Here is a 14,628-nt window from a genome sequence, read left to right on the forward strand (position 1 = left end):
CCATGCTGTACATTAATTACATCCCCATGATTTATTTATTTTATCACTGGCAGTTTGTACCTTTTGATCCTCTTCACCCATTTTTTGGTGTTTCCTTTTAAAACTTTAGAAAATGTGTTTTTGAAGGGAATTAGGAATGGGCAAGTTCATGCTGCCAGCCTAGAGCCAAACTGAACCAACCCTTCCAAGTTCTAAATTCTGAGTGCGTGCATTGGGCAGGGGGCAGAATTCCTGGATCAAAACTAATGAACCCAAGTTGATAAGACTCCTTCTGGAACCATCCTCTAGCTCTTCCAAATGTCATTTTGATAAATTAATATCAATGAATCAGAAACATCTGCACCAAAAATCCCTCTGAACACACAAGGGCTTAACAATTAAATGGAAGAATGTTTAGCGTAATGTGTTTCAGGTTTTAGCGAATCCAAAATGTTTTGAAATTGGGGTGGAATCACATTGAAAAATAGTTAAGTTCTTAAGACATTTTGAGAATTTAAAGGGCAGCTCATTCTCCCGCCTCTTTTAAAAAGGGGAACAGTTATTTCTGATCTTCGTACTGACACCTGTTGCTCTTGATTGTTTGGGGAGGAGATTCCCCTGGAAGACAGAAGTCCACATGTCTGGTCCCTGCAAACTGCTGTCCTACCCTTCCCCTAGCCATTCTTAGATTCGCTTCCTAAGCAGAGACCATGTATTTCCGGCAGAATTCTAAAAGTGATGACAAGGCAGTGTTTTGTCCAGTTGTAAGCCCCACGTGTAGAGTCAGGTGGAGCATTGTTACTGCCTTGGATGACTGTCTTGTAATTTTTGAGAATTTTCAAGAATTTGTAGTACCAGTCCACCCTTTTTGACGGTGCCTCATAGGAGAGCTGGCTCTTTAGGAAAAGAAAAAGAAAGCGTCAGATGTTCAGAGGATGAGCTGAAATCTGATGGATTGTCAGGAGGACAACAAAGCTCGAGTGCGGGAAAAGCTACAACAAAAAACGCCACTGTCAATAAAAGCCACACTGCGTTCAGTCCCCTCCAGCCTCCCTCTTATTCTTGGACACAGACTGAGGGCTCCTGACAAATGCCAACTAAGCAGATGAAAGTGATTAATGTGCAGTTCCCTTTCAAGCTCTTTTATTCGAAGAAGTTGTCCTATTTTATTGACATTCAGTCTCGCCATCCTGAAATTTTAATCACCCCGGCACTGAGCAGACATCAGTGAGATCACCCAGCTTGTAATTCTATCTGGACTTGAAGATGAAAGAAGAAACCCTTGCACAGTCTCGTTCCTTCTGTGTTCCCCTTCAAGGGACACTGTCAATCTTTCTTAGGCTTCCTAAGTGATCGTCGTTTACTTTTCTTTATAGGTTGGAAAGTCTTGATTCCCTAAACTTAAAAAAATAATAAGAGCAATTCAAAGCGATGGAAGCATATGTGTAAATAGACATGAATTTGGGAAACCACGTGTCTACCTCGCTTTAGAAACAATGTGATTCCACCCCAATTTCAGTTCAGCACCGAAAATTAATATTTTCCAAGTTTAAGAAATCAAAAAACAAAAGAATTAAAGCAGGGCTCTTCCCACTGTTTCTGAGCCCAAAAGTCTTGCCAGAGCAAATCAAACCATGCTCTTATTTGAAACCTTTCAGCGATTCGCATTTGCTCCCAGCCTAAATCCCTAACCTCGGTCTGATCTAGTTTCTGATCTTAACTTCTCTTATTGATCTCTTTCCCACTCACCGTGTTCCAGCACACAGACCTGGTTCCCGCTTCAAGGCCTTTCAGTAAGTGCCCTCTCTAACCCTGAGGAATCAGCTCATCTCCTTGGAGAGCATCCCCCGAAACACACGGACCACATTATCCTGCTTTAACACATCCTAGCACTTACTGCTTATAACATACCTTGCTCGTTGTCAACTTCCATCGCTAAGCAATGAACGAATGCTCTACATAGACATGGCCTCTGTTTAGAAAAGATTTGCCATTTTTAATTCTTAAAAAAATGTTGGGCAGTGCTTGGTTTGTACTGGGCATGTTAACATGCTCGTTGCTGTCTTATGACAGCTTGGAGAGAGTGTTTATTTCACAAATATTCCATCTCTGGTGTGTAATGGCATGTGTGCCAAAGCCTAGTCTTACAGAGAGGTAGCAGGACCAAAATCTTGATTCTATAGAATGAGGCATTAAATTCTTTAGGTTTGCCCTTTTCAATCTCTAGGCTCTAGATAGGAAATTCTGGCTGAATAGAGGCAGAGTATGAGAATCAGAGAGCAACACAACGTCAAGTGTTAGTCTTGAATCTCCTCTCTTTTGGGACATTCCCCTGACTGTAGAAGGTATTTTTTTTCTGGGGAGACCCCAGTCTCCATAAATGGCTGTCATTCTGGAGACCATTGGCTGATACCCCCTTTCTCCCACAATCACATCATTGCCTGCTTTGAAAAATGCCCCTGGGCAACGCGTGACAATATGACGACCCTCAGGAGTTGATGAGACTAAGGGTGCAGGTTGAACGTATATTACCGGAGATGTAATTAGCAGTGACAAAGAATGTCCTAGATTGGATTCAAAAAAAAAAAAAAATTAACTTCCAGAAACCATTGATCTTCATGGGATCCTCTCCTCTTCGTTTTCATCTTTTATTTATTTATTTTTTTAAAAAAAGGTGAATTGACATCTTCATTTTAGCAGAGACCATAAAGAGAAATGTTCCTGCCTGCAGTCGGAGAGCCTTGTTCCCCAGCCAGGATGCTGACAGTGGTAAAAAAAAAAAGCCCCTTTTATGTAAATGGGATTTATTTTTTCTATATCGTGATGGTCTGAGAGGCTAGGAATGTTTTTCAAGGTTCATGACTCCTCCTTAACTAATTTGGTACTTGTCATCCAGTAATTTATGTAAACCCTTCTCGAATGAAGGCAAAGAGCCAGAGATGCTAACTTCTCTCTGTATAATCAGTAGTTGTTTGCTCCAGCTGCCATTTTAGTGACCCCTCTTACCTGCACTTTCCCTTAGTACCTTCTGTGGTCAAAATGCTTGTCCGGGGCTCTTTTTCTGCATTCAGACTATTTTAGGACCCTCCATGGGACTTAATGTTCCTTTCTGGTTTGTCACCAGCATTTCTACCTGTCACTTTCATCACATTATATAACTCAAACTCCCACTGAGGCTTCCTCTAACACTGAGGATCAAGTTCAAGAGCCTCACTTTGGTCTTTCAGTACCCATCACTGGGGGGGTCTTTGATCCTTGCTACTCCAAGGGTGATCTACAGGCTGAAAACAGCAGCACAGGCCTGGCCTGGGAGCTGATTAGAAATCGCAGCCCCGCCCCAGGTGATGGAGTGAACACCACATCGAAATCTGCATTTTAACAAGAGCCAGGTGATTCGAATGCACATTAAAATTGAGAAGCACTTTCTAGAATTCCTCACTGCTACCATCGTCATCAGTTGTAGCCCACATCTGGGTCTCGCTGAGAAGTCTCTCTACCGGGCTCTGAATCGAGGGCTTTGCATACGCTGTCAAGAATATGTGATTTCATCTTCCCAAAGTCCCTATGTGGTGTGTACTAGTATCATTCACACTTGCGGAAGGGGAAACTGAGGCTCTGGGAGTTCAGGTATTTAGGTGGTAAGTGGCGGAGCAGCCTGGACTCAGTCCGAGACACGTCGCCTCCGGAATCCGTGTTCCCCATTACTGGGCTCCCAGCTCTCGGCCTCCCTCCCCGCCGGCCTCCTGCTCTGCAGGTCAGTTCACTCTGAATTCACTTGCTTCTTTGTCACCAGCCTCTAAAACGTCCCTAAAGCAAAGCCATTGTGAAGGGAAAGCTGCTGTTTGGTGTGTTCTATAAAAAGCTCTGGGTCTTACAGTTATTTTTAAGTAAGACTGTGTCCCCGATATGGATGTGAGCTCTCTCAGCCCTACAGAGCCAGCTCTTTCTCCTGCTTCCAATTAAAGAGGACGGCTCAGAGCTACAGATATTCTCCCCAATGTGAGCTCCTTTCGGCTCTGTTGAGATAGAAGAGTGTCTTAGACTTGACCTTTGGAAAAATACATCTACAGCTTTAATCTGAGAAAATGGAGATAAGTAGTAAGACGTTGCAATGACTTTGGTCCAGAGTTTATCCGATCCTTTCAAATCTCAAGGTTGAAATACCGATAACCCGCGTACTCCTGGCAAAGGTTTAATTGTAGGAAGGTGGTGTGTGAGGGCTGGCAGAGGCAAGGGTCAGTGGTTTTCACATTGATTACTGAACCGCTCTGAGGGGGTGTTTCAGAGAAGGGCTGGGAGTTGGAGGTGGCTTGGCCTGAAATAGGGGTTCCATGGGCTCCTCCTCATTTTCAACCAATTAGTACAGACTTTCAACCTTATATCATGTTATATAATAGGGTAACATTATGTAAAATTTTATTTAACATTTTCTTTAACTGGACTTTCCCTACTTAAAATATTCTTTGCATATTAAACAACCGAACCAGTCCTACTCCATCCATTCTTTGCAGCTGAGGCTGATGAAGTTCAAAAAGGTGAATTGACTTCTCCAAGGTCACACATTGTGTCGGCTAAAAGCTATTTCTCGTGTTCCTCCTTTGAAAGCTCAAAAGCTGGGCCAGCTGCCAAGTCTTCTAGGCGTTCGCGCCTCTGCCGTCTGGGTCAGCCCGCAGTACATCCAGCGGCCCCGCTGACCTGGCCATATCCCTTTGCACCTGGGACTCCTCGGTGTGTTTGGAAAACGAAATGCTTTTCAGGTGGTCAGGGGCAGAGCCGAGTGAAGAAGTCACATTTTCTCAGTGTTCTTTCTCTTCCCTGCAGTCTGTATGGCTCCTTCTCTTTCCTGATTTACTTCTGCATCGAAGTCAGCCTTTCAGAGAACACGAAATATTCTGGTAATGGCAAAATAAAGCAGCTTTTTCTCCCACCCACAGGTTAAGTCACTAAAAACCCCACTTGGAAAATGGGCATCTGAGGAACTTATGACCGACAGGGGAAGATGGCACTGGGTGGCTGAGGGCATTATTTTTTCATCTGTGACAACACTGTCATTTCTTAACTTTCAGGAAAACAAGCCAACAAATAAATACACGAGTGAAACTCTCAGTGACATTTTGCAGTTATAATGGACATGCGGGTAATTTCCATCTCATCCATTGTTTTTACTAGAAACTTCTTGACTTGGCCACAGATGATAGGCATACTAAGAAGTAGTTTATTTCTAAAAGTACCTATCCATCCACCTAAATGTTCAATGCCTTCCTGGTCTTTTGTCTGAAAAGACCAGGTAATCCCTGCCTCGTTAGTCTGTGCCCCAGAGACACTGCCCCAGAGCCCGGGCAGTCAGGCCCTCTCGTGTGGCCAGTTCTACGGAAATGTACCGTAGACATCTAAGGCTTAGTTTCCTTTCTGTCGGCTCTACCCCTTCTCTCTGCCACTCGCTTTACCTACCATTTCTATTTCTTTTCGGATGTTAGCTAGAGAGCCTCTAGGCTTCCTCTACCATTTCTATTGCTAACCCTGTTTCCTCTCCCTCTGACCGTTCCCAGTGGGACCAACACATACACTGGAACGGACCTTCTTGTTATTTCCAAGGAAGTATTGAAGTCATACACACTGACACTTCCAACAAGGGAAACTTAGATTCTCGTTCTGAAAAAGGCAAGTACTTAACTGTTTAGGTACATATGACCCACAAGAATTTGGAGGTAACTATTGGCTCTCAAGCCATTTAATCACATATACAGAGATGTTCGCTAAAAAATCCTTTGGTTATCCTATATGTATGCTGTTATTTAAAATTTGACCTTTGTTGCCTCTGTTCCTGGAAATAGAGAAAATATTTACCTCTCTCCCCCTGCAAAAGAGAATCTCTAAGATATTATAAAAAGCCTGTCTAAAGATAATAATTAGTAATGTGTAATGCTAAAGCAATTTACTGTCATCCTTGACAGTCTTTTCAATTATTTACTGGGATTCAGATATTGAACTTGGTTTCAGGTAAATCTCCAGCGTAGAAAAATGGTTGTCTTGTAGCTGAGTATGTCAATAACTTGGAATGACATGAGGGAGGGGTTTGACCCTTGTCAGTTTGGCAAAAGTTCTTGTAAAGCTTCAATGTGAAACATTACCAGGTGTACCTTATAGCTTGGCAGGTTAAAATAACTAATCTTTATGTTAAAGGGGCTCTTCACAGGTTTTGCCTCAAGGTCAAGCATGTTGGATGTACATTGATAAAACAACTCGCAGATTAATGCTCACCTTAGATGAAAGGGGAGTGTGTCACTTATTTGTCACAGTCCCTTGTTCTTGTTTTGGAAATCCAGCCATAATATTATCTTGGCAGAGAGCTGAAATTGTACACTTCTTATTTAATTTGTTTTGTGCATTACTGTTTTTCCTGTTTAGGGTAGTTCTATTGCCATTCTCTCTCATTTGAATTCACTTAGAAGTGAACTTCATCTCAAAGAGAGATGACCTTGTAGCTTGCAACATGTGCTTACTCCAGCCTAGTAACTTTCTCCAGGGCAGTATCATGCATTGCTTGGCTTGAGGCTGAATTCTTGAACTTTCTGTGACCGGTTTAGATGAATTCAGATATACCTCTGGAGCCAACGGCAGTGTCAGCTTACCCCTGAGTCATGGGGCTCCGTAGGGGAGGTAGAGAAGCTGGAATAAAATCAGGAATCTCTTAGAGAAAGAGAGGAATGCATACTTGGTAGGCAGCCAACGATGTCAAGTGCAATTATATTCTTGCAATTTCCAAGGTCATCTGTTTTTATTCCTTAAGTACAAAAATACTCTTGGATGTTTTCAAAGCTTTGAACTAATTATTGGTCCTTTAAAAATTCATTCCCCCAAATTATACTCTTTGGCCCCTCCCCCCTTTCCTCTCCCACCCCTTGCATAAGGGTCCCCTGAAACCAGGTGTCATGCCTGCTTCATCTGAATATTCTTGACACTCATCATAGGCACAGAAGGAATATATGAAGAATACATACATATTATTCATTCTCTGAATTCCTCCAGGGTTCAAGGACCTCAGACTTTGAGTAGAACAAACAAAACAAAGCCCATACCTACAAGAGTCTTGACACAAGTTGCCCGAGTTAGGGCTGCCTCTTTCCCGCCTCATTTTCAGCCTTGGCATGTTACTTTTATTGTTTTTAAAGTCTATGATGACCAGAAAGAGCACGTTTTATTTTTTTAACTCATCACTAATATACCATAATTTGAGGGTGTTTATCATATTTTTTATTAGATTGCTTATTCTTGTTTTAAGCCTCTTAAGCTTTTTTCTTCCTGCATACTTCTAGGATAAGAGACAGGGAAAGGATGATAGAAAATGGGAGGGCACTTTAGCATGTCCGTATGTATTTACTGTGTTTCTTGCAATCACTGGAGTGGGTTAAACTTATTTGTTCCATTTAAAAGATAAAACATTCATCGACAAGTGATTTTTCTAAAGTCTTTGTATTATCTATTACTGCTGTAATTAATTACCAATGACTTAGTGGCTTAAAACAACCCAGATTTATTCTCTCATGGCTGTAGGAGTCAGTCGTTCAAATGGTTCTCATTTGGCTAAAATCAAGGCATCAACTGGCCCACATTCCTTTTGGAGGCTCAAGGGAAGAATCTGTTTCCTTACATTTTCCAGCTTGTAGAGGCTGCTTGCATCCTGTGGCTTGTGGCCCCTTCCTCCATCTTCAAAGCCAGAGCACAGCATCTTCAGATTGCTCTCTGACTCTTGACCTTTCTGCCTCCCTCTGCCATTTTTAAGGATCCTTGTGATTATATTGAGTCCACCAAGATAATCCAAGATAATCCAAGATAATATCTCTATCTCAAAATTATTAATTACATGTGCGAAGCCCCTTTTGCTCTATAAGGGGGTAACATAGTCACAGCTTCTGAGGATTAGGAAGTAGAACCCTCGGGGGCATTATCTGCCTACCACAGTCGTAGACCCATATATCATGTCCTAACGGAGTTCACCTTCTGGTTTCTAGCCTTCTGTCTACACAGGAAAAGGGTTTTGGCTCCTTTGTGTCTTCCCTGATACTTATTCCTTGGATGTTACTTATTTAATGTTATGAAGAACTAACATCTTCTGTGACTGTGTGGACAAATAGGGGTTGCTAAGTGGTCAACAACTGTGTACAATGGATCGTAATGATACCGTGATTACGTAATGGGGTGGAGGTGGGGAGGCAGCACCTTGGCAACTGAGACCTGTGAGTGTTAGAGATTTTAAAATTTGCCCTGTCGTGGTCTGTTCAATGAACTCACAGTCTTCTAACTTTTTTCTTTTAGGCTTATGAACAGAACTACATCGTGAAGAATTATTTCTACTATTACCTATTCAGATTTTCGGCTGCTTTGGGTCAAGAAGTGTTCTACATCACATTTCTTCCATTCACTCACTGGCATATCGATCCTTTTTTATCCAGAAGACTGACCATCATATGGGTTGTAAGTCTTACTATTACTTATGAATCACTAATACTTCAACAGCTACCTGCTTTGGTATTCAAGTACTTTGAACACGTGTTCTTTTTTTTAATCGGAGTTTAATTTTCACCTGGTTTATTTTGGAAAAATAACAGAAAAAATGAAAAAGCTTTGAACACAATTCGTTTTGTTTGCAAAGCCAAACATACCTATACCTATGGATTTCATGTACTTTGGTTCTGAGAACCCATGAAAGACCATAAAGAGCATCCTCCCACGAGGCCAATTTTAATAAAATGGGTTGAAAAACTAAAACTAGAAGCTGTTGACTAATAGTCCCAGTTGGTATTAAGAGACTACTCTATACACATTGGAGAGACAACATATAAGAAGGCAGGGCACTTCCCTTGAGGGCACTTCTAGTGCTGTGAGGGCAGCTGGCATACACACAAAAACCCAATGAAAATTCCAGGTAGAGAGGGGGAGCCCTTTTCTGGTGTTTTACTTGGGACCCTATTGTTTAACTTTTTTCAGGACCAAATAAGTTCTGATTTTTTTTACTTGTAGGGGATGGTGGATATTTGCAAGGCAGCAAGCCTTGCTGCCAGCATTTGGGCCAGATAGGCCTGGGTTCAAGGGCAGCTCAGCCACTGAATTTGTCTGGGTACCCTTGTCCTCAGCCTTACCTTCCTCAGCTGTAAAGTGGTGTTCATAACTCATATCTCTCAGAGTCGTGAAGATGTTGAGAGGGTGCACAGAGCTCAGGGCCTGGCACCTGGGAGGACTCTACAAGTCACTACTGGAGAGCACGATAATCCATAGTTACTAGATCATGAAGGTTAAGGAGCCTCAAAGATCAACCAAGTATAAGGTCAAAGATTGTGTATCTGGAAGAGGAAGCTTCAGGGACAAGACCGCCAGCACCAGAAAAAAGTTCAGAATTGCTTGGTCGTGTGTAAAGGAATTGGGGTTCTGGTGTGGCTCTGCTCTGAGAAGCTGTGTGATTTTTAAGCAAGTGACTGCCCCACTCTGGGCCTCATGTGTAGAACGAGTTAAAGTGGCCTCGATGGGGAGCCATAAACTCAAATGTCCTCAAAGGCAGGGGAGAGAAGTAAAACAGTGAAGTCCTGGGTGGGAAGAGGTGGCGAGGGTTGGGGCGGAAGTGAGAATCACAGTGTGAGCACATCGACCTGGGGAGCAGCTGTCCCTCCCCTGCTCCACCTGTGCCTGCCCTGAGGAAAAATGGGCCAGAGTTGCCAGATCTGTGTTTCATGGGAAATCTCCCAAGTTTTAAATGGAGGCTTACATTTGAAAAACATTATATGCCAAGTGAACATAGAACCCTCGAAATCCAGATATATGAGGCTTGGGTCGAAGCCTCTGGCCTAAATTGCTAAGGTGCCTACGGCTCATGGTTAAGATTATTTGGCCCTGAATTCTTCCTATATTTTTCCTTTTCTCTCTAAAACTACAAGCCACTTTTGTCTTTCCCCATCCGTATCTCCTGTCCAGTCCTCTTTTGAACTCTAGCTTCTGTGTCAAAGAATGACCCAAAAATCTGCAAAGGATATGCATCTTGCACAGGGGCAGTGTTAGTGCTATTGTCCCTCAGCCTGTGGGAACCCAGATTCTCTACCTGCAAATGGAATGGCTATTACTTTAGGCTGGGGTGGGGAGGACAGAGAGAGTGGGGACATTCATTCTGTCCTTAAAGATTAATACCCACGTACTTGAGTTTCTTTCTGTCATTTATTTTTCTGAAATTCAAAAAAAAAAAAAATTCCAAGTTTTATGGTGATTGAGTGGGATAAATGATTTTAAGTACCTTTAATAACCTTATAATTTGTATGCTCAGCTCAAGGCCAATCGTTCCTCCCGCTGAGGGTGGGAAACTCTTCCTGAGGGGCCAGTAAGACCTTGAGACCTGATGGGAGGCAGTGGTGGGAGGACTGACGCTCTGGTCGTCATTATTGGTTGTAATTTTCTGCTTTGGAGTCCTCATTTCAAAGTGCTCGAAGGATTTCCTGTTTGAGGTCGAATTATCCATCTTTGTCAGAGAGTAAGCAAATAAAATCGTGGCCCCAGAAAAAGGAAAGCACGGCCTTTGAGTATGCTGTTTGACCTGAGCTTTGGTGATTTGTGACTTGATTTCACAAATGAGTCCACAAGGCTCCCACCATGAGAGTTACATGTCCTGTGCGGTCAGCCGTCTCTGTAAGGCAGTGCGTGCTCTCCTGGCAGGTCCCTGTAGAGGAATGGAGGCCATAGGGCTGGAGAGGGAGGGGAGATAAATATTGAGAGTGAGATAGCGAGACAGAAGTTGAGAGAGGTTGAGGGGGTGAGAGGGAGAGGTTGAGAGGAGGTGTTGATAGAGAAAAGTCGAAAGGGAGAGAAGCCTTTAAAAGGAAGGAAGGTGCTCTGCCCTACAGAGATAATCTGAGAGATGCTTGGTTTGGCTCCCGTGTTGAAAGTGGACAAAGAGAAGAGGAATTCCTGGAGGTGTTGGGCTTGGAAGGGCAGGGGGTGGCGGAGTAGGGCGAAACTCCCCTCGGCGTCCTGCTGGGGCAGCCTCCCTCCTGAGTTAGCTGCCTCCTCAAGGGGTGAGGATTAAAAAATGTGAATTACAGAAGAGGTAGAGCTTGAAGTCCTATAACTTTGAACATCTTATCTCACCTAAAATTCTTTGGAAGGCACTCGCATTCAGCAGTGCCATTCTTGTCAAATTTTATATTAATTCAACAATTGTCACTGGACGAAGCCCCAACAGGTTTTATTGATTTTAAAAATCAATTGTTGTATTAGGGGTGACTCATACTATCTGAAGTAGTTTATCAGAATTTATGGTTCTATTAACTGCTTTCTCGTCACAATCATAATTGTTCCTCCCCTCCATTGTACATCTTTTACTGGCTATCTTTTTTCTCATCTTATTTGATCTATATAACAGTGGGTTAATATCATTGTCATCATTTTACAAATGGGATAGTAATACTTAAATAATAATAGGCCATATCAGGTATCGAGCCCTCGGTAAATATGCCATGCACTGTAATAGCGCTTTATATATTTTACCTCATTTAATCCTGCCAGCAATTTTGACAAGTGGTTACTGCCAGCCCACTTTATAGGTCAGGAAACTGACATGTAGAAAGATTAAATGATTTGCCCAGGATCACATTGGATAAAATGGCAAAGTGGATTTGATCCCGTCCCCTGAAGGCCTTCTGTGCTAGAGAGGGCCACCATTGTTGTTTCTTAGAAGAATATAGCTAAATGACGTGAATTCACTGCTAAATTTTTAAGAGATGTTAAAGCTAAGTCTTCAAGCATTGAAACAATTTGCCAACATTCTCTTCTATTGCATATTTGTTATGATTGCATTTCAGGTATGCCTGTATGTCGTGTTATAACTCTATATTCTATCACACAAAAGATGTCTTGACAAGTCACAGGTATTTTATCCCAGAAAATTTAGATAAACTTTTGTTAAATTAGCTCTAAAAGACATCAATCAAGTCATTACTTCCCTCTTCTGTCACTTATCAAGGTTTTTAACCTGTCATTGGATTCAACAGAACGTTTGACATTGAGACAGAAAAGGCAGTGAAAGGGTTATCTAATTAGATGCTCATAAAAAGATATTGTAGATAGTTCTTCAGAATGAGCCACTGTCCAACTGAGTGACTGTCTCATCTCTTGGGTTCCATTTTGGCATAGTGACAGCCCCACCAAAAAATTAAACAAAGGCTTTAAAACAGTATTGCCGTGTCTTAAAATGGTTGGAGGCAATTTCATTACATCTTCATAGTGTTCAGCTTTGTAACATGAGGCGAAATTCTCACTTTTTACTAAATAACGTTCTCCATTTTTTTGAATAGCAATGCAAATATTGGTACTGCAATTGATCCTTGACAAGCACATTTTTTCTGTTTTCATGACATTTTACTTATTTATATTCAGCCTCTTTTTAAAGATATTTCATGGCATTCAAGATGGGAGGTACAAAACAATGGGAAAAGTAGATGAAATCAAAATTAGGAGGAATATAAGTAGAATAGGATATTAAGGTCTAGTCTAAAATTCAGTGTGGCTTACTGATTCAAAGTTGAGGCCACAAATTTGGTCATTTTTTTTTAATCATTGCTAATTGAAATGATGAAAAATGGCATCTCAGTTCATTTTCATTTCCTATATTTTTAGTGTGAATGAAAACATTTTCAGATCTTTATTAGCCGTGTGTATTAACTCTTTTGTGAACTGTTTGCCTTTTGAGTATCTTTAATTTTTAAGTTGATTTCCACCAATTGTGAATGTACAATGATACTGAACGATTGATTTTCTATGTCTCAGAGGAAATGTGTCTTTATAGATAAGATTTTTAGAAGTTCAGGACTTTGAGAAATGGTATATGGCTTTTTAGTATCATCAATAGTGACCTAAGAAAGTCCTTTGAAATTGAATTTTAATGCTTATGTGCTGTGTGATCACTTTAGTGAGCCACAGACCTCACCATTCCCTGTTGTCTTACTCTTTGTGACCTCCTTGGTTCTTTTAAGGTATTTGAATTTGGGACACATGTCTTCAGGCATTTCATCTTTCTGGCCTGGTTCCTTGATGATACAATAGCTTACTGAGTGGAGACCAGCCTTTGGAAACCCTGGTTCGTGCCACCTGAACTCCAATAAGGTTAAAATTTGTTTTTGAGTTTTTCCTTGCCTTTTTTCCCACTCGTAAAAAAAAAAAAAAATTACCTAACATCAAAAGATATATTCACCAGCATCCTAACCTATGTATGGTTATTGTAAAGTAATAGTTATCGTATCCAAACTGTTCCAACAGTTCTTCTGAATGAGTTGAAGCCCTGGGTTGCTTCTGAGAGGTTGGGTTAATCTCTCTTCTAATAACTTATGCCTTTTAATGATCTTCCCAACTAGAAGCAAGAAGTGTACATGGGCAGGAAGCTGGGGGCGTGGAGGCGGGTTCTGCTTCCATCTCCAACGGCAGCTTTGAGTTTTGGTCAGAAGTTTGTTTCCTGTAACACCATGAAAGGAACACAAGGCTGATGTTTATAGTAGTGTTTTTTTTTGGTTCCCAGAAAACGAGACCAGCCAAACCAGCTTGGGAAGGGAGGATCTGGTGTAAGTTTATGAAAAACCCTGTAGGAACCAGAACCTCACAGGAGCCAGTGAACAGTTCGGGTATCTGCTGCAATGAGGCTGTCACTCCACATATCTGCTTCATTACCTCCCGTTGCCAGCTGGTAACTTTCCAGCTATCTTTTAGTTCATATTTTTAAGACAATCTGACCCAGCTCTTTGAGTAACATGACTGCATCCATCTCGGGCCAGTGTGTACACAGGCTGTACTTGGTCCAAACAGCTGTGTTGTGGGTGGGGAGAGACAATTCACTGGGACACAGAGGCATAGGCCAGGTCAGAACATCAAGAGATTTGGACTATAGTGCTAGCCGTAAACCTCGCTCAGGACACTTCATGATTCTGGCCTTCATTGTCCCTAGCTTTAAAATGAAAGGACCCAGCCAGAGGATCCTCGAGGCTTGTAACATGGTCATGAGCCTTTGTATATGGTCGTTATGTGACACTTGAAAGAGGTCCATCCATAGCAGGGAGTAAGAGAAAAAAAAAAAGCAAAATTTGGGCAGGATAACAAAAAATATATATAAATAAAATAGAAGGCATGTCATCCTTTTTTGCAGACCGAATGCTAATGTGACTTTACTTCTTCTGTCTTGTGAATCCCCTCAATATTAGACAGTGTATTTGAAAGGCATATTCAATCCATCGTTAAATAATTGTTAGATTGTTTGCTGTTTTGAATGAAAAAAACAGATCAGAGGATTGCTTTAAAAGAAAATGCTTAATTGCTCGGTGAGTATAAATTCCACTTTTTTGCACAGTCAAAATCCTGGCGATAAGGAAGCCATAAGAGCAGAAGATTTCTTTTGGCAGGTCCTTCTGTTCGTACCCTTCCAAGTCAAATTAACTGCTTTTGGAAAGCTCAGGCTGAAAATGACGGATGTCACATCACTCACGTTCTGATTATTGAAAGCTAGCTAGCTGATACCTATAATACAACACAGACTCCTAAAATTTACATTTAAATTGTGCCTACCGTCTAGATAAGTGTCTAATTGCAACAAAGTCTAGGGTATTATTTTATAAAACATCCCCCTAA

At 41.6% G+C, this 14,628-nt stretch overlaps 1 protein-coding gene across 1 annotated transcript in view; it reads left to right on the forward strand.

The window, feature by feature from the left end:
* Positions 1–14,628, forward strand: part of SGPP2 (sphingosine-1-phosphate phosphatase 2) — an 88,279-nt gene that overhangs the window by 27,092 nt on the left and 46,559 nt on the right. Inside the window, exon 2 of the mRNA XM_039844902.1 lies at positions 8,296–8,454. Coding sequence (XP_039700836.1) covers positions 8,296–8,454 — 159 coding nt within the window. The remainder of the gene's footprint in view (positions 1–8,295; positions 8,455–14,628) is intronic.

Source organism: Pteropus medius, unplaced genomic scaffold (genome assembly GCF_902729225.1).
Source record: "Pteropus medius unplaced genomic scaffold, Ma_sr-lr_union100, whole genome shotgun sequence".
NCBI classification, from domain to species: domain Eukaryota; kingdom Metazoa; phylum Chordata; class Mammalia; order Chiroptera; family Pteropodidae; genus Pteropus; species Pteropus medius.